Source organism: Gavia stellata, chromosome 4, assembly GCF_030936135.1.
Source record: "Gavia stellata isolate bGavSte3 chromosome 4, bGavSte3.hap2, whole genome shotgun sequence".
Taxonomy (NCBI): Eukaryota; Metazoa; Chordata; class Aves; order Gaviiformes; family Gaviidae; genus Gavia; species Gavia stellata.
This window is the reverse complement of record NC_082597.1, coordinates 53,441,536-53,465,802: the sequence shown is the minus strand read 5'-3', so window position 1 is coordinate 53,465,802 and position 24,267 is coordinate 53,441,536. Positions and strand designations below refer to the sequence as shown.

The window sequence follows — 24,267 nt, the reverse complement described above, 5'->3', positions numbered from 1 at the left end:
ATTCTTCCCAATAACTTTTACAAAAAATGGTCTTGTTGAATAAATAATACTATCTAAATCCAAGTATTCTCTAAATTATGTGACAATGGCATCTTTATTTTTCATCATTTTGTTCTTATATAGTAAAGATATTCATTAGCACACATTCATAGAATGGTTTGGGTCAGAAGGGACTTTCAAAGATCATCTAGTTCAACCCTATTGCCATGGACAGAGGTGTGTTTTACTAGATCAGGTTGCTCAAAGTCCTGTCTAACCTGACCTTGAACCGTTCTAATTCTATCATCAATGCATCCACAACTTCTCTGGGCAACCTGTTCCAAAGTCTCACCATCCTCATCATAAAAAATGTCTTCCTTATATCCAGTCTAAATTTACTCTATTTCAGTTTAAAACCATTGCCCCTTGTCCTGTCACTACAGGCCCTGGTAAAAAGTCTCTCTCCATCTTTCTTACAAGCCCCCTTACTATATTGAAAGACTGCAATAAGGTGTCCCCAGAGCATTCTCTTCTCTAGGCTGAACAACCCCAACTTTCTCAGTCATTCTTCATAGGAGAGGTTTTCCAGGCCTCTGATCATTTTCGTGGCCTTCCTCTGGACCTGCTCTAACAGGTCCCTGTCTTTCTTGTGCTGGGGACCCTAGAACTAGATGCAGTACTCCAGATGGGGTTTCACAAGAGCAGAGTAGAGGGGGAGAATCACCTCCCTTGACCTGCTGGTCATGCTTCTTTTAATGCAGCCCAAGATGGGATTGGCTTTCTGGGCTGCAAGTGCACATTGCCAGCTCATATCCAATTTTTCATCCATCAGTATCCCCAAGTCCTTCTCTGCAGGGCTGCTCCTAATAATTTCATTACTGAGTCCGTACTGATATTGGGGATTGCCCTGACCCAGCTGCAGGACCTTGCACTTGGTCTTGTTGAAATTCCTGAGATTCACATGGGCCCACTCCTCCAGCCTGTCAATGTCTCTCTAGATGGCATCCCTTCCCTCTAGTGTATCAACTGTGGGACATGGTTTAGTGGGCATGGTGGTGTTGGGTTGATGGTTGGACTTGATGATCTTACAGGTCTTTTCCAACCTTAGTGATTCTGTGAGTCTGTGAACTGCACCACTCAGCTTGGTGTCATCGGCAAGCTTGCTGAGGGTGCACTCAGTCCCACTATCTATATAATTGATGATGATATTAAATAGTATTGGTCCCAGTACAGACACTAGGGGGACACAACTCGTTACTGGAATGTTCATTAGGGATTAGAATACAGAGGCTTAAACTGCACTGAGAAGGAAAACATAGAAATGGAGCAGGGTAGCATGCAGTAAAGAAAAAAATTCAATCAATCAGGAATGGTAGGTCTTAAAAAAAACCCAACAAAGTTAGAGAAACACATCCAGTGATACAATATACAGCTTCTTTTAAATACCTAATAGGTATGAACTCTTAGGGTTCTAAATTTTTCAATGTCAGCAAAGTTGTGAGTAATTTTTTGTCTGTGTACAATTACAGCTCTAGCAGAACAAAAAAGGAAAATATTTAGCTTTGTCTTAAATGCTTTGACTTTTAAATCAGTTTTGAAAATATATCTGGAAAAATTAAGGATGCCTAAATTCTAATGCTTGGTTTTGTGTTTGAGTACTTGATAAGGAGATTTATGGGCTTTTTATTTCTTTCATGTCTTTCAAATTAGACAGGTTCATTGGTGACTTGTGATAAGAACGAGGATGTCATTAGCTATTTTTCCACATAAACTGTAAAAGTCTGTGCACCATGTAAAATCACATTCCCTTCCTCAAAGAGAATGGACAATAAAGGCACAATGTTGTTCCCAGGAGCTCTCCTCATTCTTGGCTGCATTTAGAGTTTCTTTTGTAACAATGTTCAGCCTTTGCCCTAGACACCCAGGAAAGCACTTTAATTCCCATTGTAATTAAATACAGTGACATGCTACTTGCTGAATCAATCAGGCAAACTTCCTTATTTTTTTCAGAATGATTAACTTATATTGGTGGAACTTCTCAGGAAACTGCCTTGCTGTTTTAATAGATGAAGTAAGACCATCCTGAGATCATTCCTTTCTCTGTCTTGGATATATTGTCTTGTTCAGTTACTTGACATTGGGATTATGTGACAAAGAAATGGCTCAGTGATTTAGGAAGTCTCCCTTTTCAAGTTCATCATAAAAATGCTTAGATAATAAAGGAGTTGAGCATTCTTTGGAAAGGTCTGTAAAATCACTACTTGACAGTCATTATTGCTGTACAGTACTTGCATGGACTTTAGGAGCTTTGAACTACACAACTATGCAGTAGAAGTCCTAAATATACCCAACGTTTAATAGTGGCTTTACAAGCACCTATATAATATTCATAGAGCCATTAATTCTCTCGATATTTCCTGTACCTCTTCACTATCAGACTGCCAAGCTACAATAATTGTCTCTGTAACAAGTTTGCTAATCTGTCCTCTAATGAATAGACCTTAAGAGATGTTCTAGATTTTGCGGTGGCATGTGTTCTTAGTAGCTAAATGGTGTAGTACAGCCTGCATTACTGACCACATGCAATGCTGTGAGGGCACAATTCAGTCTGCAGCAACAGAAGTCTGAGTTCTGGCTGTACATGGAAGAGAACAGTTTCAGAGAAAGGCTAGAAAATGTCAGGACCTGCCCATGAAGAGGCCCATGTAACAAATAATGAAGAAGAATAATCCAAAAGGTTAAAAGCTGAATCATAAGATGCCTTCGTTATTTCTGAAAGAGGTACATTGGGCCATACGAATAACTACCTGTTTAAAACCTTATTAATTATGAGTATTACGGCCTTCTGTTTCATACTGGTTTTGCATAATATTGGTCTACTCTTCTCTTTTTGTTTTACATTTTGTATGTCTTACTTGATTCCGATTTCTAGATCTTTCTTTTCCTTGACTCATTTAGTCTTAGGATCTACCTTGTAGTTTCCAACATGTAATGAAATACCTGAAATGTTTAAAAGCATTCTAGTCTGTTTCTTCAGCACTGGATGCATTATGTAGCCCTTGGATATCAGATTTGCAGATCTAATCACACAATGGTAACTTGCATGTGGACGTTCGTATTTTCATAGCAGGTTAACTGCTCATGGCAATGAGTGTTAGCACATATACTTTCTGTACTCCAGAAACAACTGTTTACATTTGGGACTGAAAATGTAGGCATTAGAACTAAACTATTATTAATTTCTTCAAGAATAATTTTTCATGTCTTTCAAATATTTCTTCAAAATAATTAGCTATTTTAGAGATATGAGGACAAACAGTACCTTAAAATCAATGGAGTTACACCTGGGTTAGCTTTGTCTGCACAAAAGGCGAGTCAGAAGTAACAGCATTTTTGGGACCAAGGAAATCACATAACTTCAACTCTTAAAATATCATCATATGTTGGGGGTTTTTTTATTCTTAGTGTATGTCTTCTGTAAACAAATGCCTTAAGGAGGAAGTTTGTAGCACTGACTGAGACACCCATGTCCATCTTTCCATGAGGGGTAAGAAGAGGAAGAAAATGTTTTTTCTAGTCCAGGTAATACACTGTTATAGCCTCCTCCATTTTAGCGGTCTCTCTGGGAATGCTGAACCAACTGTGTCTATCTGGTAGGCATTCCCTCCTTTCCTAAATTTGAAGATGGCAGACTGTTTAAAATCCTACTTAAAAACTCTGTCCTCTTTCCCCAGTAAAACCTCTTGCTTCCAAGGTGATTTATTTTATGTAAGTAGTACTAAATTGTCAAAGCGAATAAATTTAGAGTGTAGTTAAACAAGTTGTAATTCCTCTTTGAAAGTTAAAAATCATTCTTGTCTTTTATACCTGAATTGAGTTGATTAATTTACATTTTAAAGAGGAAAGGATGTTTTATTATTAAGTTTTAATTAGGTAGTACCTCTCAGCTCTGATAACACAATATATACAATACCTGTTCTAATTGCATATATGTAGGCAATTTAATTATCATGTTTGTCCAGGTTGGATTCTTCTGTTTCATTTCAGTGATACCTAGTTCTTTTTAATTTTGAACCAGTTTGATTTGTCATTAACTGAAATGTAGCTTTAATTTGGCATATGCAAAGAAACCACATAAAAATGTTCAACGATGTTCATTTGAAAATAATATTTTGTTCAGATTTACAGATGCTTTTATGCACCATGATGTTTTAAAATATACTTTTCTGTAGATATGCCCTTGCATGAAAATTCTGTTGGATAGTCTTTATTTAGAGGGAGCAAATTTCAGTTTGCTCCGCAGCAGCAGTGATTTGGACTAGTTTGTCTCTATGTGTCTGTATCTGAAATTTTGGCCAGTCACCACACTTTGCAAAAAAGGCTGTAGGCAATTTAATTTTTATGTCTCTTTGAAAATTTAATCAGAATATTTTCAAACTACAACATTAGACTATTGGCACAAGATTCCAGATACTTTATACGTTATCCAGAAATGCTTGAAAAAAATTCAAACATAAGCAGATATTTGATAGGTAGATGTATCTGACAATTGCATAGTAAACGTGTATTTTGTTATTTACCTCACAGAATGGGGATATAGTTATACATCTAATTTCTTTGCATAACTATTTCCATTGGATATGTAAATACAGTAACTGTAGGCACAAATTACCATAATTGGCCATTTTATGTGTAATTATCTGATTTTCATACTTAATTGTGGTAATCGTACACAAAATCAGACTGCAATTGCCTGTTCATCTATGCAGTTCTGTCCATGAAATACTGAAAATCTAAAAATAAATTCTAATAAATGATGCTTGTGTTTTGTGGGTATACCACTGTACATAAAAAAATTGCTTTGCCCAATCCTGTATAAAGGATATGTTAGAAGTCACTGGAGCACAAAAAGCATATCACAAGTAGTTGATAGATCATTGTAGACATGTAGTATTGTGGTAGTATATATTTTAACCTGAATTTATGGTATGTGTAATCGAGAAAGACCCCGTGGCGGTCTGAATAATGCACAATGATTCAAATACTTATTACTCATCAAGCCATGTCTGCCAATGGAAACTTCTCACTTTCTACCTGGCTCTTCCTACTTTCCAGCTTCTGTCTTGCAGTTTGGCAGGAAACACATTCCAGTATCTGGGATCTTGTGTGGTGTTGCAGACACCTGAAGAGTTTATCTGCAATATTAATTTATTTGAATGTATTGATCTGTCTCTTTTGTCTCCCAGGTTCATCTGAGTTATTTTAAATTACAAGATGAGATGAAAATGACAGCAATGTTGTTAAAACCACAAAACCAAGATTTAAGTTCCTGATTATAGAATCAGAAACACTGTTACCAAAAAGAAATAAGTTTTCCCCCTTCCCACCTTTCTAGGTATTACTGTGCAACATGAATTTTCTTATCCTAGCTAGCTTTTGAGTAAGAGGCCAAAGCCTCATTTCTCTGATTCTCACGCTTTCTATCTTTCAAAAGACAAATCTTTTTTCAATTATTTTCAGTTCTCTGTCCCCAGAACTTTCTTCAGTTGTTTCCTTGAGAAATACAGCCGATGGATTCAGATTTATCTCTTCCCCTTTCTTTAAAATTGTATTTCTACCCTTCTCTAGTATCTTTTCTGAATTTACATTAATTTTTTATGTCTTCGTATGACACATTAGCTTATTGGCTTTCTACTTTTACAACGTTTTCTAAACTGCCACAAAATTTTATAAATCATATATCAGAAGAGGCATTCAGTGTACACACTTTTAAAATGTATAGTGTCTAGTCTATTTTAAGGCTTCATAGAGACTATATAAGATATATTAATAAAATAGATTGCATATAGAATTCAGACAGCTCTATAAATTATTTCCTTCCTCTCTGCCCGAAGTTATTTGTCTGTTTGGGATGGCAAGTATACAGGCAGAACTGGAAGAAAACACTTAAAGAAGATACTGCTTATTCTCAATATTTATTTATTATTAAGACTATTAAACAGTGTTTGGGGAAAGACTTGGGGGGCATTGCTTTATAAACCAAAAACATTCAATCCACAGCATACAAATACTCATATGCCTTACAATGCACATGTACATCTCCCTGGAGCCCTGAGAAGGGTACATCACAGCATACATGATATGCTAAGTCTTTCTAATATCTACAGTTGCTATTTTGCCTTCTTCCAAGCTTTGATTGTTGTCTTGATAGTAACTTTTATAGTGATATATGAAACTAGCCTTGTGCCTGATACATTTTCATCACACAGTTTTTCCCTGTAATTTCACTATTCTAATATCAAACTGCTATTATTTAAAATCTGTTAGATTGAGAAAGGAGACTTAAGTGTCAGAGTATTTCTAAGAGAAAGACTCAACTATGATTTCAGGAACAGTTTAATCAAAAAGGGTTACATATTTCAGCATATCATGAGCAACAAGGTTTTTTGAAGCATGTTGTTAAAAATGGATTGGGAACAACGTGGGCACATAGGGACCTGATCTGCTTGAGAGCCACAAAGCTGAAGTATTAATGTATTATTAATAAAATTTTAGTGGAGTCATTCTGAAGCATTTAACATACATTACCATACATTATATTGCAAACCCTGCCTGTGTAGCAATCTCATGGAGGCAATTTATAGAAGCCAAGCAGTTCTGTTGTGTGATTAAACTGAAGCTTTTTTTTTGTTTTAACAGAACAATGAAAATGAAACAGCACTGCATTGTGCAGCTCAATATGGTCATTCAGAAGTAGTTGCTGTTCTGTTAGAAGAGCTAACAGACCCTACAATAAGGAACAACAAACTAGAAACACCTCTGGATCTGGCAGCACTTTATGGACGTCTGCGTGTTGTAAAAATGATCATCAAAGCATATCCAAACCTGATGAATTGTAATACAAGAAAACACACTCCATTGCATCTTGCTGCACGTAATGGTCACAAAGCTGTTGTACAGGTGCTTCTGGAGGCTGGAATGGATGTCAGCTGCCAAGTTAGTGTGTAATTTCTTTCTTCCCTTCTTTTTCTCCTTTCTTCCTTTCTTTCCTTTGTTTCCTTTATTATTAGAATATGATTCAAATGAAATAACTTCTTACACTGTTTCTTTTAAAATACACTTGTATTTAGTTTGTTAGAAGTGCTGCAAGATGATATATAATACAGATTTATTTTTTATGACCCAAATAATGTGTTCAAAGGGATAACTCAAGAAAGATACATGTCTTCAAAGCTGAGTGTATATTTTTAAGTTGTCTTTAGACATGTAGGTACACAAATCATATCAACTGTTCATATAGGTGTGTATATATATATATTTTTTTACAACATTGGCTTTAATGGTACTAAGCTGCCTTGCTTTAAAGCTATGGCCCTTAATGGTTATAGCAATCTGAAACAATGTTTGACTAAGAACTCATTTTCCCAGGGTTATCCCATTCTAAACCCAAAGTTACTAAGTAGTAATAATTTTGATTTTCTGCTTTTCTAAACACTTTTTGTACAAATCTAAAAGAAAATTCTATAGCAATACACTCTTGCAGCTACTGACTCCAGCCTGTTAGCTGTTTGGTGCATCAAGTTCTATGCACAGTAAATTATAATCGTGTAAAAGGGATAACTTTAAATAAAAGAGACTTACATGGGAACAGGTACAAGGTACAGTACAGTAAAATTTATGTCCAAGTCTTTGTAGTGGAAAGTGTCCAAGCCTTTTGACTACAGAGGACCTGATCTGTTATGTGTGAAGTCTTGCCTCAGTGTTACGATTTCTCTTTATTTGATTGATGGCACTGTATTTGAGTTTAAAGTGTATTTTACCTTCAGATTTAAAGTACCCTTCTTGCTGTCTGAGTATATATAATATGCTTCGAATTAAGGTTGTTTCAGCTTTATATCTATTTTCAAATAAACCAACCAAACAAACATAATTACATCTATTTTAAAGTCACATCCAGGCATTCTTTACCAATAGGTGATTTAATAAATCTTGTGAACTTTGCCTAGACTTTGACTAAGTTTTATAACCATTTTAAGCTTTAGGTGTATTTAATCAAACACCTTTGTACACATAATTCTTTTTTATATAGCAAGATTGCACCTGGATTCCATGCACTTTTGTTATGTCTACATTCTTGCATCAAGGTCATGTTTTTCAGCTTCTGAGAAAAAGAATGTGAAATGGGAAAGAAAAGATAGATAGATTTAAAAAACCAACAAAGCAAACCAGAAAATATTAACATATTTTAAGATTAAAAATGGATATTCTCAAATGCCTTCAAAATGAAAATGTGGTAAAATTGTTTTGCTACTTTTATTAGCTCTAGTATCTTTGGAGTTAGCATTGTTACTTGCTTCAAACTACGGGAAACTGAAACTTTTTTTTTCCTGTGGTTTGCTTACTTGTGTATTTGCTTGCCATTATGCTTCCAAGTTAATTTGCTTTTCATTTTCTTCAGTTGCAAAGGTTAATACAAGCAGCTCTTTTGTTTCAGCTGTCCTTTACTATTACTACATCTTCAATAATTTAGAAAAGTTTGATGCTAAAGCAACACATAAGGGAATCCTCGAATACATGTTTCTGAATATATAATTTCTCTTTTATCTCTAGCAAAGGAATGAGGAAAAAGTCAGAAAGAAACTGAACTGATGCCTGAATTGATGCTTAAGAAATAGAATAATTGAAGAAAAATAGCGTCTGTCATGGCAACTTGCAAACTGATGGTTACATGAGGGTTGAATATTACACAATGCTTTTATGGAATGTGTTTTTCCTCTTATGTAATCTAGATAATTTTAGAACTACTGTGAATTCTCCTAAGTCATTTCTATCTATACTTAGACCAAACGTTTTTTGCTGGTCTTTAAAAAATATAGAGGCTGCAAATTTTGTACAATCTTCTTTTAAGAAATAAGAGATTCTTTTAGTAAAAGTCATCTGTTTGCCATCTACACTGAAATTCTAGGACTTTTTTCTTTTTTTTTAAATTCTAATTTCTTTTAAGTAATTTATATTCTTATTTTTCTCAGTTATTCTTAGGCAGGGGGGATTATTTTATTTTATTTTATTTTATTTTATTTTATTCTATGGGTAATCTTGTTTCTTCTGTGTTTGTCCTACTTGCCATAAGGAAATATAATTTATTTATTTTCTCATCAGTATACATATTCTCCATCAATAGTTTCCTTTTCCTTCAGCATCTTAGCATATTGGCAAGTTGGCTCTGTACATATTGTTAACTTATTACTTCTATAACTGCTGAAAAATTTTTGGTTGGTGATTACTGGCAGCTTATTAAGCTGAGCAGAGCATACATTATCATCCTGTTACTTAAAACTAAACTCAGCTCTTTTAATATTAATTAAATTGCTCTGCACCACTGATTGGGACAGAACAATATAGAAAGTATAGTCCCATGTGGTAAATAAAATTGTACACATTCATACACGTTAAATAAATTCAGCTTATCAGCAGTAAAGAGCTCTCAGAATGTTGAGAGACAATTATAGAAGTACCCTATCTGCTATCACTCTGTAATTGTAAATATTTATTTGTTTAAAATGGAAGTTTACTTTAGCTGTGTTATCTTTCTCTTCTGTACTCCCTAAGCACTTTTAATCATAGCAAATATTTGGACTAGTAATAGACAGCATTTAATTTTTGATTGAATTAATCACACATTTTATTCATTTCCCAGGTCTATCCAATATCCTTCAATCTGAAATTATTTAGAAGTGGGCAATACAAATCTGCTTCATCTATTTATGCTTTGAAGTTTTCATTTAAATTGAAACATATGAAAAATACACAGGTTTTGGGTGAGTGATAGATTTTGGGCCCTCAGTAAAATAAGATACTGCACAGTTCAGTGTGTTTCATGTAAAAAGTAATTTTATAATTGTAAATACCTTAAAAACTTGGCCCCTTCTGCTTATCCAACTTTTATCTACCCCTATTTGCCTTCCCTGTTTGTTCCAGTAATGATGGCAATTTCCATTGCTTATCACTAGTTCTTCTGCAAAGAGCTATGCCCCTTCCTTTTCGCTGTCACTATGTATGGAGGATATTCCATGAATCAATTTGCAAAGCTACTATTCTGTCCTTCAGATTATGTCTGAAATCCATATCAAAACTATAGTAAACTGCCTATGAATAAGGACTAGACAAGTGACCTAATTACAAACTCTTGCATATTTACACGGTTAAAAAAATCTCTAATTAATAAAACCTTTGATGCTTTTATGTGAGCCTGCAAATTGTACACCAAGTTGATTTGTGTATCCTAGTGTTCCTACTGACAATGTCCTTCTATCCTTGCTTGCTTTGTATGTCCAGCTGTGACATTGTACCTGTATTTAGCTGTACGCTATTTGGGGCAGGGACTGTTTTATTATATGCTTAGCACAATTTGTGCTATAGTTCTCTGTATTTGATATACAGAAAATTTATACCAGGGAATCAATATACAATCCATTGATGCAAACTCAAGCAGACTTTAGCTTACTGTGTACCACCTTTTTTGCATTACATATCACTGTGGAAGAATTTCCAAACATAATGATAGTGTTCACTTTGCCCGGAAAATATGATTCACGGCAATGAAAGCTTCAGGAAGTAAAGCAGTGAATATTGTCTATAAATTTTAAGTTTGCTTGCTGTAGTATAGACAACAAGAGTATGTTAGCGCATAGGTACACCATTATAAGTGAAAAAGATCTACCTAAAAACTCTAGCACATCTTAAGTAATATATAGAAATTATTTGTAACTACATTTTTTAATCCTTCCAATTTGTGTAACATGCTCTATTGCACCAGAAAAAAAACCCCAACATTATTTCTAGCTTCAAGTATTAGTCCACATGTACATTTACAAAGATAAATATATCTACTCAGCCAGTCCTCTGAGTTTCTCTTGGCCCTGTTCATCCCGAGGCTCAGCATTTTCCCTATGTTAAAATGGAGTTTGGTAACTGAATTCTCTGGTAACAAGGACATTTCTGCCTTCTGGACAGTTTTTGGGTCGAAGGATCTGATTCACTCATTAGTTATTCACTATTACTGTGAAATCTTGCCTAGAGCTTTCAAGATTTACGTCAGCATTCATCTTCGTGACATCTCATGCAGGATTACACATCTGCATCTTACAAGTGTGCTGTCAATCTCCATATTTCCAGACTGATTTTCTTTCAGGTTCATAGTAGTATTTCCCCTCTTGCTCAGAAAATCACCTATATAGTGGACAGATCAGTCCACTGTTTATATGGTGTGCCTTTCAAATTCCTCTTTCGAACAGACTGTAAATATACCTCATTTCTGGGATATGGCATTCATTAGCATTGTCTGATAGCTTGGAGATGAAAAGCAAAGACTGCCCCAGAATTCAAGGCAGTGCAGAATGCCTGTAAATAACATATCATGTTCAGATATGACAGGAAATATCACAGTAGAATAGACCGAGAAGTGCGAAAGTACAAAATGAAAAGTTGGCATTTGGCTTTGGATTCATCTCCCAACACTATGAATTACGTATGTAGGTGGCTTAAGTTTCTCTACTCCCTTTATGCATAGCAGAGCTTTGGTTTGTTGTTACAAACTATTTTCTGGATCTCAAGTTGCCCCCAGATAGATTTGTTTGCCTTAGACATCTACAGGAAATTTCCTCTTCTCATGTTAGTTTTCATTCAATTATTTCTTATGAGATGTATGCTTTAATCAAGGAAAATATTACTTGCCTTTCCTCCAGTGGGGAATTTTGATCAGTAGAAAGGACTGCTGCCAGTTCTGACAATTATCATATCAGGATCTTTTCCACCCCTTAACTGAGGAGTCTGAGGATAGGTCCCCTTCCTGGTCTTCAAAGGTGTTGGTTCAGCATGCTGGCACACTAATCTTTCTCAGTCTCAGATCACGCCACGGCAATGGATTCTAGATAGCTGTTGTCACTCAAGTATGTAAATTTTTTCCATTAAAAAAGCTTCCTTACTTATTAATACAGAATAATCTCTACCATTTTAGTCAAGGTGCAGCTGGTTGCCATCTCTGCATCACTAATTATTATCCCTGGCAGAATCACAGAATGGTTGAGGTTGGAAGGGAACTCTGGAGGTCATCTGGTCCAACACCCCTGTTCAAGCAGGGTCACCTAGAACAGGTTGCCCAAGACCATGTCCAGACAGCTTTTGAAAATCTCCAAGGACTGAGACTCTACAACCTTCCTGGGCAACCTGTACCAGGGCTCAGTCACCTGCACAGCAAAAAATGTTTCCTTATGTTCAAACAGAACCTCTTGTGTTTCAGGTTTTCCCCATTACCTCTTCTGTCACCAGACACCATCGAGTCTGTCTCAGTCTTCTTTACACCCTCTCTTCAGATATTTGTACATACTGATGAGATCCCCCATAAGTCTTCTCTTGTCGAGGCTAAACAGTCCCAGCTCTCTCAGCCTTTCCTCATAGCAGAGATGCTCCAGTCTTTTAATCATCTTAGTGACTCTCCAGTAGCTCCGTATCTATCTTGTACGGGGGAGCCCAGAACTGGACAGAGTACACTAGGTATGGCCTCACCAGTGGTGAATAGAAGGGAAGGCCACCTCCCTCGACCTGACAGAATATGTTCAGCTGTAGTGAATATGTTCAAATATGAGAGAGACATTCATCTTTTCTTAAAACAGTGAGGAATCAATTGTGATTAAGCCCCTGTTTTGGTGTTCTCTCTGGCAGGTTACTGTGCCAAACTTCTCCCCATTGTGGCTTTTGAATTTCACCACCTGTCTTTCCAAAATCAAATGTTTTGGGAGTCAAAGCTGTACTTCACATCCTTGATGACAGGGAACTCTTATGTTAATAGTACCAGGTCCACCCAATAGTCTTGAGGTTTATTCATTTCAGTAAGTGACCAATCCAAAGGAAATCCCGTATCCACACAAATACCAAAGAGGATAACAAGCTGTGTCAAAGCCTTTTTCAAGATTGCTGATGTCAAGCCTTTTTCAATAATCAGACCTATAGCTATTAGTGACTTTTCTGAGAACTGTTTTAATTCCCAGAAATTTCTCAGCGCACCTTAAGCTCTTCGTGTACCTTTGTGGTTGCACTATGCCATTGCACAGTTATCCAGTGTTAATTGCAGTTACTGAAGAACTCCTGTAGATACTGAGTAAAGGATTCTGAAACCATCTCTAAGTAAATGTGAATATTTAGTCATCTTTTTCAGAATAGGTCTGTGAATGTTCATCTGGATTTCTTCTGAAAATGGAAAGATCAGAAATTGTTTTGAGATATGTATTTTAGATGTATATTATCTTACTGACTTCCTTCTCCTCTCCATTACACTGTTAGTATACCTGATGTGCTGGATGTAAATGACATTGGGCATGCTCTACTTTATACATCCATGTACTAAGTATGAAGAAAGATAAAAAGTGAGTGTTCCTATTATGGACATAACAAAGAGTTTTCAGGCTCAATTGATAGGACATATGTACACTTACTGTGTGCTCACATCCCATCTCAGGATCTCTGATTACTTCTAAATATCCTGTCGTTGCATCACTGTAACACTGGTGCATTCTGATACAGTTAATAAATAATGGATCACTATTTTATTTCAGAGTTAATTTTTTTGTGTGACTTTAAAGTCTTTCCACCATAGCAAGCATGACAATGGTGCATTTGGATAAAATATAGAAAAAAACAAATTCGAGCAGTAAAGCCTTTAAGATTTGCCCACAAATAAAAAACACTCAAAATCTAATTGACTATGAAAAAAACCGAGATGAGCCAGAGATTCAGTGAGATCTAGTAGTGCTTTAGCTAGTGCTTTAGCTAGGCATTCTGTTCAGATTTTTCAGTAACAGTCAGCAGTATAAAACACTAAGAAAAGTAGCCTGCTAAGAGAGGTAGTTTGTTTTTCAGTGCTGTAAATTTTATTTGAGCAAAAGTCCATTCACAAAGAATTTTGTGTCACAGAAATCTGCAAAATTAGGTTCACACACATCTAAGGTAGAATTTAAATGATCTAAACATAGACATCTAATGCTGTTGGAGGTGCCTTAGGGTATCCAAGACATCTGTATGCGGCACATATGATGCAGATGCAGCACATATGATGCAGATCAAATGTGAGCATCAACTGGAACATCAGCTGGAGGCCAGGTGGAATATCCTAGGGCATCCCTCACTGTGTAACTGAGTTGACCTTCTCGGGTGTGATCCAGTTTCAGGTTAAAACACCTACGTGTAGATGTCCACATGTAAACTGGCTGACTCTGCTGAACAGCTATGTTCCACTGATGGTATTGACTAGATTTGCACTGCCTATAATAGGAGTTTAGAAATTTTACACAAACGCAGGCTTGTTAATTGGGAGTTGTATTACATCCCTACTATATTTTCTTATATAGTTATTAATTTTTATTATAGAACTGACAGCATTTATGTTGTTATCTTGAATAATAAAAAAAAATATGGTAGTATTTGTTCTTGCCCATTCAATGCTTTTTGTGTGTAGATAAAATAGAAGGGAAAAAATAAACACTTTTTTTCTAAATGTATTCTTTTCAAAAGGATTCATTGGTATTTTAATTTGCATTTTAAATGTCACAATATTTTTTTTCTAGACAGAAAAAGGGAGCGCACTACATGAAGCAGCCCTATTTGGAAAGGTGGAGGTAGTACGCATTTTGCTTGAAACAGGTAAATCTAATTTACAGGAAACACTGAACAAATATCCTTAATATTTCTATCATCTGGTGTATGCCTCCTCAAGTTTTGGTTATAGAAATTACTGTTATCTTTTTCATCCTTTGCAAATCTATTCACATGTACCTCTCCTTAAAACAGTGTTCTTTTAGAATAAGAAATTACTATACACAGAGAACAAAAGGAATGTTTTCACTAAGACTAAGAAATTCCATATATGACTCAGTGTATGCTACTGTATCCTGAGAATAAATGTATTCTGAGAACAAAATGGCTACATAAAATTTTGTTATTCATTCTGAAAGACAGCCAAGAGTATTCTTTGATCTAGAGGCCAGAAGACTCATGTTCATATTTATTTGCTTCACTTAGCTATTCCTAACAAATGCACCATCCTGCTTTCTTCCTCATTTCCTGGATAAACTGTGCCTGTGAAGAAAGGGAAAGGCACTGTGTGTCCGAGAATTGCATTTGTACTGAAAGGACAGGAGAACAGGGATATAGAGTCCCAACAAACCCACCGACTATATAATAAGAGTTTCAGAATTGTTGCAGTTAAATTACTCATCTACACAACTGCCTTCTCAGATAAATGAGAAGACGATGAAAATAAAAATATCTAGAAATTATTTCTCTGAGATACATGAACTTCCATTACACTGAGGGATCTCAGTGATCTTTATTATCAATGCTTGTGGGGTTATATATTGCAAAAGAAGATATGTCCTCCTCACAGGTCCTCAACTGAATCTCAGCTAGTGTATACCTGATCTGAGACTTGTTTTCAGAAAAAAAGTTCCTTCCAAGATGCTTTCCTGTTTGGATGAATAAGAAGGAGGCAGAAAGGGACCTTCACCTGCCCTCAAAAAGGCAGGGCCTTTTTATATTAATTCAGCTAAAAGAGGAAGGACTGGAGAACATCACACAAACATAGGAAGCCCTTAGACAGCAGATAAAGAATACCTCTTACAGATTAGTACACATTATAGGCTCTGCCAGAGTACAGTTGTACAAGACAGTGGAGTAGAATCTTCACTGTGAACTTCTTCAACCCCAAATGCTCTGCACTTCTGTAGCACTCCCCACCTTCTGCCTTTTTTATTTAACAATCCCCTTTTCTCTAGTTCTGCTTCAAAAAAGACTCATAAAATGTTATAAATAGCTACTGCAAAGGAAAGGTGTAAGTTGGTGACTCTGGACTCTGAAAATCAGCTGCCATTGCTAATTAGCCTAGCAATATTTTGGCTTTATTTTCAGTGAGAAAAAAAGTATCTCTTTCTCACAAAACAAATTAGGAAATTCTCCCAACAGGTCAGGAAATGACAAGAACTGCAGTCTTTTCTGGTGAGTAGAGAAATCCTTCCATGCGTCCAGACTGTCCTTATAAATCCTGCTTCCTCTGATTTCCTCTATTCAGTGTCCTGGGAAGTATCTCATTCTGTTTGTTAGGACCTTTCATGCCTTTACTTTTTATGAAAGTCTGTCTAAACTAAAAAACTTCAGTCTTCTACCATAAGGCAAACATTTCCAAAGTAGCCCCTATAAGGCAAAGGTGGAGTCATGTAGTATCATGTACAACAGGTTCTCTGACACCTATCCAGGATAAGCCTCAAACTTATTTATGGTTACATTCACAGTTTGAGCCAAACATTTACTTTGTCAACAGTCTGAACAGTCTGTGAGGAAATGCTATGGCTATTCACACAGCCCTTATATTACATATAGGTATTTCAGTCTACTCAGAGCATGAATTTCGAACATGTTGCCATGAAGTACAAAACTTTTAAGGTTAATAAAAAGTTTTAACTTTTTCAGTATTGCTCCCAAAACTCATACTGGTACTATGGACTAGAAAATGCCCAATGAATCAGAGCAGCTGGGGAGAATTAGAATCCAGGAATGTAGGAAAAACATTCAGAGAAGGTCTCGATTTTATAAAATATTATTTTCAGGATGACTGTTTCTTAGGAACAGTCTGTTAAAATAATCCCAAATTTGGTTTAAGCAGCTTATTTTATATCCCCTTGAGTTACAGAAACATAAAAACAATTCATGTCAGCATGTGAATTTTGGGCTACTCAAGCTTTAAACAGAAATGGATGCTGTACATCAACTATAACACAGCTGTTAATTTGCTACCGTTGTAAAACTGCTTGCATTCAATTTGCCAGATAATTGAGTCTGACATACTACATTTATAATCGGAAGTACTTGGGGTTAAAAATTCCACCAGAGATCATTTTCTTTTTCAGGAATTGATACCAACATAAAGGACAGTTTGGGTAGAACGGTTTTAGATATTCTTAAAGAACATCCATCTCAGCAGTCACTCCAAATTGTGGCTCTACTTCAAGGTAAGTCATATTCAGTTATACATTTGTTAGAGACAAATCAGAATAGCATGGAGGAATATTAAGATATATAGTAATTTCTACTCTTTAAATATTTCATTATACAAAAAAGTACTCTTTTGAACTAAAAAGACAAAATTCTTGTTTGTTAGATACACAAAAATAAGTGGCTCAATATATGAATTTCAGAGTAAACCCTTTATTTTTTTCTGACAGTAGATATTAGCATGGTGTGTTACTTACAGTTACTCTTTGTACATTCTTCATTACAAAATAACATATTGTAATATTTCATTGCAGTTCCATTAAATTGTGATGGTAAACTGCAATTGAAATGCTTGATTGGTTCATAAATAACACCCATGACTGAAAGATGATGACAAATTTTCAAAACATTTCATCACATTTTTTTCATTTTCCTTAAATTTTTTAAAAAATTAAACCAGGCAGTAACTCTTGTCATTATAGCAGAAATAATATAATTTTGTTGTACATATGTTTGTTCTCATTCCTCATTTTACTTTCATGGTGTAAGACTGATGGAAGTCCTTGTTTATTTCAATTTTTTACTCTAGAATATGGCAGTAAAATGTTGAAACATGAGCGAATACATAACTCAGTGTTAAACATTCCTTCTCTTCTATGGAATTTGTTCCCTGCATTTTCAGATTAGTCTTTCATTATCTGTGTTTGACAGAGGATTTCCCTGCAGGTATCATTGCTGCATCTCCACCTCTACTGATTATTCCTACCTTTAAATAAGCCGTTTTAATCAGTTCAGTGTTGGTCCTACATACGAACTAGCCCATGCTTCAGTCTCCTGCATAACTGTATTTCATAAGAACATTTCCTAGAGAAAATGAGGTCACGTGGCCACACTGTGTCCTTCAGGATTTCTTTTCTGAATAACTTCCAAACTTGTTAGCCAGCTTCAGTAAAGTTTTCCAGTGAGATGATGGACTGAAGATACAAAGCTCCTATAAGTATAACGAAAATTTTGCAGGCTGGAGGAGATGCATTCTCTTAAGGAGCGGATTCATGTTATAGCTGAACTGAATTAACAGCTTACCTTGAGGTCTCCCTCTCTCCCTCCTTATTTTCTTTTTCTCTTTCCCCCATTCCCCCCCTTCCTCCTCCCCTACTTCCAGCTACACAGTTCCCTTCCATATTCCCTGCTTACAGGAGATTGCAAAGTGATCTGATTCAGTTCATGAACCAGTAATATATAAAATATATAATTTATTATATTACCTATATTTAATAGTATGTAACAATAATAAAAAATAAGATTGTAATTATATAAATATACATTTATTTGTTTTAATGAACTTGCCTCCTGTGTGAGTCGGGTCCCAGAGTTAGCTCTGTCCCAGGTAACTGGCAGAAATGTGCATCAACAAATGGGGAGCAAGATATGGGTGAGGGAAGCAGGACTTCCCCCTATAAGCGGAAGGGAGTTCCTAATTTGACTCAGACTGTATGGTGAAACTTCAGCCTTTATGTCTTCACTGAGCTGCAGTGTGAACATACCACTATGTGGAGGAAAAAAGGGTTAATACCATACTGAAACTTCTTCAGTGCCAAGAAAAGGGTCAGTCAGAGCTTCCACTTCCTTAGACATCCAAATCAATCATCCTTCAGAATCTAAGATTCATTATAATGTCCCACCACCAACTAAAGTAATTTTCATTTTAGTATCTCTGCATTGTTCCATTTTCTCCTTAGTGTGATAACCTTGCAGTCTCAACCCCGTTGATGAACAAAGTTTTTTCAAAGTACCCTTGCTCTATGAAAAATAGAGCACCCAAACCCCTCTCAAGGGTTTGTCGTATTGGTGGATCAGTATCTACCCTTAGTTTTTACCACAAAAAAGAAATACATCAATTTCAAGGCTTTTTGGTGCTTTGATATGCAAACTTTTTCACATGTGTGCCTTGAAAATACAAAGACAACTGCTTAGTAGTTTCAGCTCATATTAGTGTGATGAAACTGTGCTTGTAACAAGCAGCTGTTTATTTTTGCTCTGTCTGCCTTATAGTAAGAAGTAATGTGCAAGGATGAAAAAAGTTTACAAAGATGTCATTCTGAGTCTTAAGAAAACTTGAGGACCCCCTTCAAAACTCCTTTGTGGAACTCACCAAGATTCTTTTTCATCAGCAAAGGGTTCACTGAAGCTTTAATCATCAATGATAAAGTTTGAACTGTGAACTGAAGTTGAAAAATAAAATCAGGAGTGGCAGGATTCAGTACTAGCACCGCTGATGATACAGTAGACCTACCCTCCTCTAAAAAGCCAGCTGAGTATACTCTTCACTGAAGTGTGGGCGTTTATCCAGTTGTAGCTGAAAAATCAGTGAAGCACCGGGATTTTGGCAAATCTCTAATTGAGTTGAACTTTAGTGGGTAATAAATTCCATGCAAAGAAAAGGCAATTGCTGAGAGAGAGTTAGTGGCTTCCAAATACATGCCCATTAAAGCTCCTGTCTTCAGATGATTGACTAGAGAAGCTTACATGTCTCCTTCATGTAGACTTACAGGGTAAAGAAATTAAATTACTGGCATCAGACAATTACTGACCAGATTTTGTAAGTTTCTTTCTAAATTTTTCTTTATGCAGACACAACGGTATTGAATTGATTCTTTCACCTTGTTGCCAGGATAGAGTAAGATTTTATCACCTAGCATTCTCATTTTTATCATTTCCCCCTTGCATTGTTATGAGTGTTACTGTACAGTTTATAGTATTAACATAGCATAGTATTTGTCCCTGCCACAAGACATTAGGTTTCAAAATATAAACCAAAGGCTGAAAGATGCATATAAACAGACTGGCAGGAACTGACAAGGAAATAACATAACTGGTATTACTAGTGGGTCTGATAGGTAGTCTTCTGTCCTGTATGCAGAGGGGTAACAGAGTTGTAAGAAAAGTTTTGAAAGAAAATGAGTTGGTTTTAAGGATATTTATGAGAAACTTTTTTGAAGGAGAAGAAAGTAATTTATGTCTTTAGAAGCAGTTCATAGAGGCCGTAATACTAAATCTGTTCAGCTGATACTAAAACCTACAGGCCTGGTAGCCTCCTGTGAATGAGGCCTCCAGAATTTAAGAATTGTGGATGGAAGTTTCTATTGGTGTTCTCCATTTTTAAAGAATATTTACAAAACTAGTTTTTAGAGATTATGGGTTAAAAAGAAACAAAACCTTTTGCCAGTTAGGTGTTTGAAGTGATCCTAGTGTTTTTGTGATCTTTACATCTTTTCTCACTATCCTGAGAAAACAGTAATTGCAGTTTCTGCAAAAACACTTCTTTTCTGTTTGCAAAGTCTGCTGTCTTTTTGGAGAATTTGGCACATTATCTGATAGAAGGAAAATAAAAAACAAAATCACTTTAAAGAGCAACATGAAAAAGGCTGAGTAAACTATACACCACCTGAATGTTTTTTTTTTCCACTGCCTGTTAATTACAGATGGAATTATTAGAAATTACAGTTCAAGTTTTAATTCTTTGTCATTCATACATGTCCCATAATTTTCTGTGTCTTGCTCAGGTCTGAGTTGCACTGAACTCAATTAAAAATACCTACTACAGTTTACATCCTTTATGTGGTAATGAAGAAATAGCTGTTTAGGCATTATGTACTCAAAGAGCAGGGAATTAGAATACTCTGACAAGTAAGGCCAGTCTACTGGATGCATTTCATGGATGTAGTGAAACAACATCATTCAGTGCTGAAGCAGTTAACAGTATTGGCACTTAGGCTTTATAATTAGGCATTGAAGATAAGAGGAATGTTGCCAAGGCTAGTAGGCCTAAAATTAAACAGACCAGCTGTGTTTTAGTTTTAACACATGCGAACGTGACGCAGGTGCATGCTATACCATCTTTCAACTTTTTCTCCACAGCCCGCTATGCTCTCTATTAGAATCTTGCTCTGTTACTATTTCTGGAAGCAGAATTCTTGTTATTATTAAAAAAAGGAGATAGTAGATAAACAGATGAAAAATGACACAAGCCCCGGGAAGGCACAATAAGCTCTGCTGCATAGACAGTGTGGAGGGAGATGTAATGGAAAGCTGTTTACTCTCTCTTCTGCTGAAGCTTTTTACGAACGTAGCATTGTTTCTACATGTTACCAAATTATTCATAAATGGAAAATGCATAAGCAGCTGCAGAAGCAGGACTCCTTTCTTCTCCCCTCTGCTTAAATAGCTTTGGTGTCATTAGCACAGGTTTTCTTTTGTGTATTCTCACTCTCTCTTTCTCTCCCTCTCTTTCTGTGGACAAGTAGATCTTCCATTCCCTTTAGCACAGGAGGCCAGCCTCACTGGAAGGATGGAGTAAGTTTCCAGTCAAGGATTTCATAATTACAGCTGTGTGGGATGAAAAGAATTAGGATCTCAATCCCCTTTTGTTTTTTTTTTCCTGGGGACTTCTCAGCTCCTTTTATAGGCTATTGTGCAAAAGCTGTAGAGTATTAACTATGTTTATGAATTAATTTAACTGCTGATGTTTTGGGGACTGAAAGTTTAGCTGTGCCCTTACCTATCTCAGGATCATAGCAGTACTTGAGTTCTTGTTTCTGTTTATCTTCCCTGAGCATGTGCACAAAAGTCTCCTTATGTGCCTATAACTTAAAAAATCTACTGATTTCAGGTTTCTCTGGGGTTAAGTCAAACTTGAGTCATCCAGAATTGTCCTCTGAAATTTAGGAGACTGAAGTCAGCCCAGCCTCCATCTCAGCTCAAGTCTGTCACCTTAGCGCAGCTGGTAGCAGTTACCAGTCAGTTTTCTGTAACTGTTGCTGCTGTAAAGGGAAGAGGAACTGGGTCATAAAGCCTCAGGTGGGCTCCTTCCTAGGGGAGTGAGCGAGCTGTTTTGGGAGGAGGTTTTAGAGAGCTCATGGGCTGGGGGAGGACTCAAGGGAGTTACAGGATCCTCAGTCAGATGCTGGGAGGGCCCTGGGGATGTCAGAGGGTGCTCTGAAGATTGCTGCCCTTCAGGAGAACACAGATTGAAGGAGGAGTAAGGAGCCCCTGGCAGGGACGTTGGGCTGTGGAGGGGAGTGGTTTCTAAACTGGTTTTATTCCTCTGATCTGGTTACTTGGAGAGTCTTCTGTTTGAAAAGGTGAGTGTTCAGATTTTTATTCTAATCAAATTTGGCTTTTTTACAGTTTAAAAAGCCTTTTGGTCTCTTTAGGGGAAGTCACTCTAGGGAGGAACTCTATGTGAACCCACCCCATGGCATGGCTGAAGTAGGCTCTCGAAACAAAAGGGAAAGGAGCTCATACTTCATTTGTTTTTTTAAAAAAACAAGTTTGTTTTTTTTTTCTGTATTAAAAGGAAAAGTAAGAAGTTCTCTGAGGCTACTGCAGCCATTACTCTAAAAGCCGAGGTTTATGAATAAAGCAAAAATCTTGACCCTTCACCTCACTGAGGAATTAGGACCTAGAGAAGCTGAAGTTAAAGCAAGCTGTGCTCTAGAGCCTGAGTTTTTACTGCCCCTGGAAGTTCAGCAGCAGCTCTAGCTGGGCTGGGCCATGTTCTCTTCATGGCTGACCTTCCTGGCTCTGGCCCGGCCTCTGCAGAGAGGCAGCTGTGTTTCCCTGCTTACATGTTAATGCTTTCCCTTCTGCTTGGCTTCGGCCTAACCGGTGTTACCGGAACTGAGAATGCTGGAGTTGCAGTAGTTTGAACTCTCCAGTGCTTGTTACCTTCTTGGGTTCATATTCCCCACTGCTCTTATTTCCACTGCTGTGTGATCACTTTTATGCTATTACTTATGGTGCATGAGGCCTTATTTAGGTTGAGTGGGGGCTTTGTTAAAATCGGATAGCTGTAGAAAAGAATGCCACTAAGCAGGCAAAGTTTTTGAGATTCTTAGTACTAATCTTCACTGAACTGGAATCTGCTATTTGAGTCAGCAGAAGTAAAATACTCCATTCTTCCCAAAGCAGTATGGTGAGGAAACATCTCTGAAGTATGTAGTAAGATGTGCTTCCTTAGCCCCTTACATGCTACTCATGCCGTCTGTCTTTGAAACACGGAACAGGATGACAGTAAGCTGGTGAAGGAAGTGTTATGAATCTGACAGGTCATGTCCCAAACAGCCTTTACTCTCCCCTATTGTAAGAATGACAGGCTTTTCTCTAAACTCTCTGAGACCACAGCTGGGGAAACCGTTCTGGTCATTATGTGGTATAAGTGACTAAGCTTGGCTTTGCTCTGAATTATTTTTCTTTTTTTGAGGAAAGTAACAGAATCCAGAGCGGTCTCTCAAGTACACAGTAGTCAGAGCAGATGATGGTAACAGTATCATCTTTTTCAGTAAGTTTTTGAGGCCTTGAAGATTAATTTCTAGCCAGCTGCAGATGAATAGAATTCGGTTGCTGGTGAAAGCATCCACTGCTTGTGTGTACTTTGTCTTTGGCTCTTGACATAGATCACCTGTTTTGTGTCTGTTTCTTTGATAATATTATGGGTAAGTATACATTTACCTAGACTATAAGCCTCTCACAACTGAGTCCATGTCTTTATTTGTCTCGTACATAACTGATAGAATTTTCAATAGTATAAAACCAAGTTAGGAGTAGAAGTCCAAAGTTTTAAGGGTTGCACCCTTACAAAAATGGCACACTGTTGGCCTGTTCTAAACCTCTGCACCATACCTTGTGCTGAGCCTTTTGTAGAGGTTTTCTGAAAGGAACTCTGCAGTTTTTAAAGTAAGTATTTATAAGACTTATGTTGAACTTGAGATTTCTTCCTCAGAACTAGCCTTCAGCACGTAAGTGCATTGGTCTGAAAATGGGGCCTGACAAAGTATAAGAATAGAGTATTATTTTAAAACTACAGTCTTATATGAGTATTAGACAGCAAGGTTAAAGTCCTTCACAATCTCCCCTGCATTTCCTTTCCTAATAATATCTGTAATGATCCAATAATTTTAACACTCCCACCTGGTAGAACTTTATTTTAGGTTTACTTTTGGACAGTTGCACAATTATCAAGCAAATATTTTCAGGCATGAATTCCTATTTTCTTTTTATTTTTCTTTGGGTCTAGCTTACTTTTTATTTCTACTCCATCTTGCATGTTAACTTGACAAATAATATATCTGACAGAGCTGGAAAACATTCCAGAGCATTTTGTCATGCTGCTGGTTTTTCTCATGGTCTATTACAGCTCATCTTTGCTTCTTTGCTTTCAGCACTATACAAAAAAAAAATAGAAGTGCCCAT

General features: G+C 36.5%; 1 protein-coding gene across 1 annotated transcript in view; it reads left to right on the top strand.

Annotated features, from left to right (window-relative positions):
* ANKS1B (ankyrin repeat and sterile alpha motif domain containing 1B) overlaps positions 1 to 24,267 on the top strand; it is a 457,036-nt gene that overhangs the window by 62,791 nt on the left and 369,978 nt on the right. The window contains exons 4-6 of the mRNA XM_059816688.1: positions 6,679 to 6,975; positions 14,598 to 14,673; positions 16,932 to 17,033. Coding sequence (XP_059672671.1) covers positions 6,679 to 6,975; positions 14,598 to 14,673; positions 16,932 to 17,033 — 475 coding nt within the window. The remainder of the gene's footprint in view (positions 1 to 6,678; positions 6,976 to 14,597; positions 14,674 to 16,931; positions 17,034 to 24,267) is intronic.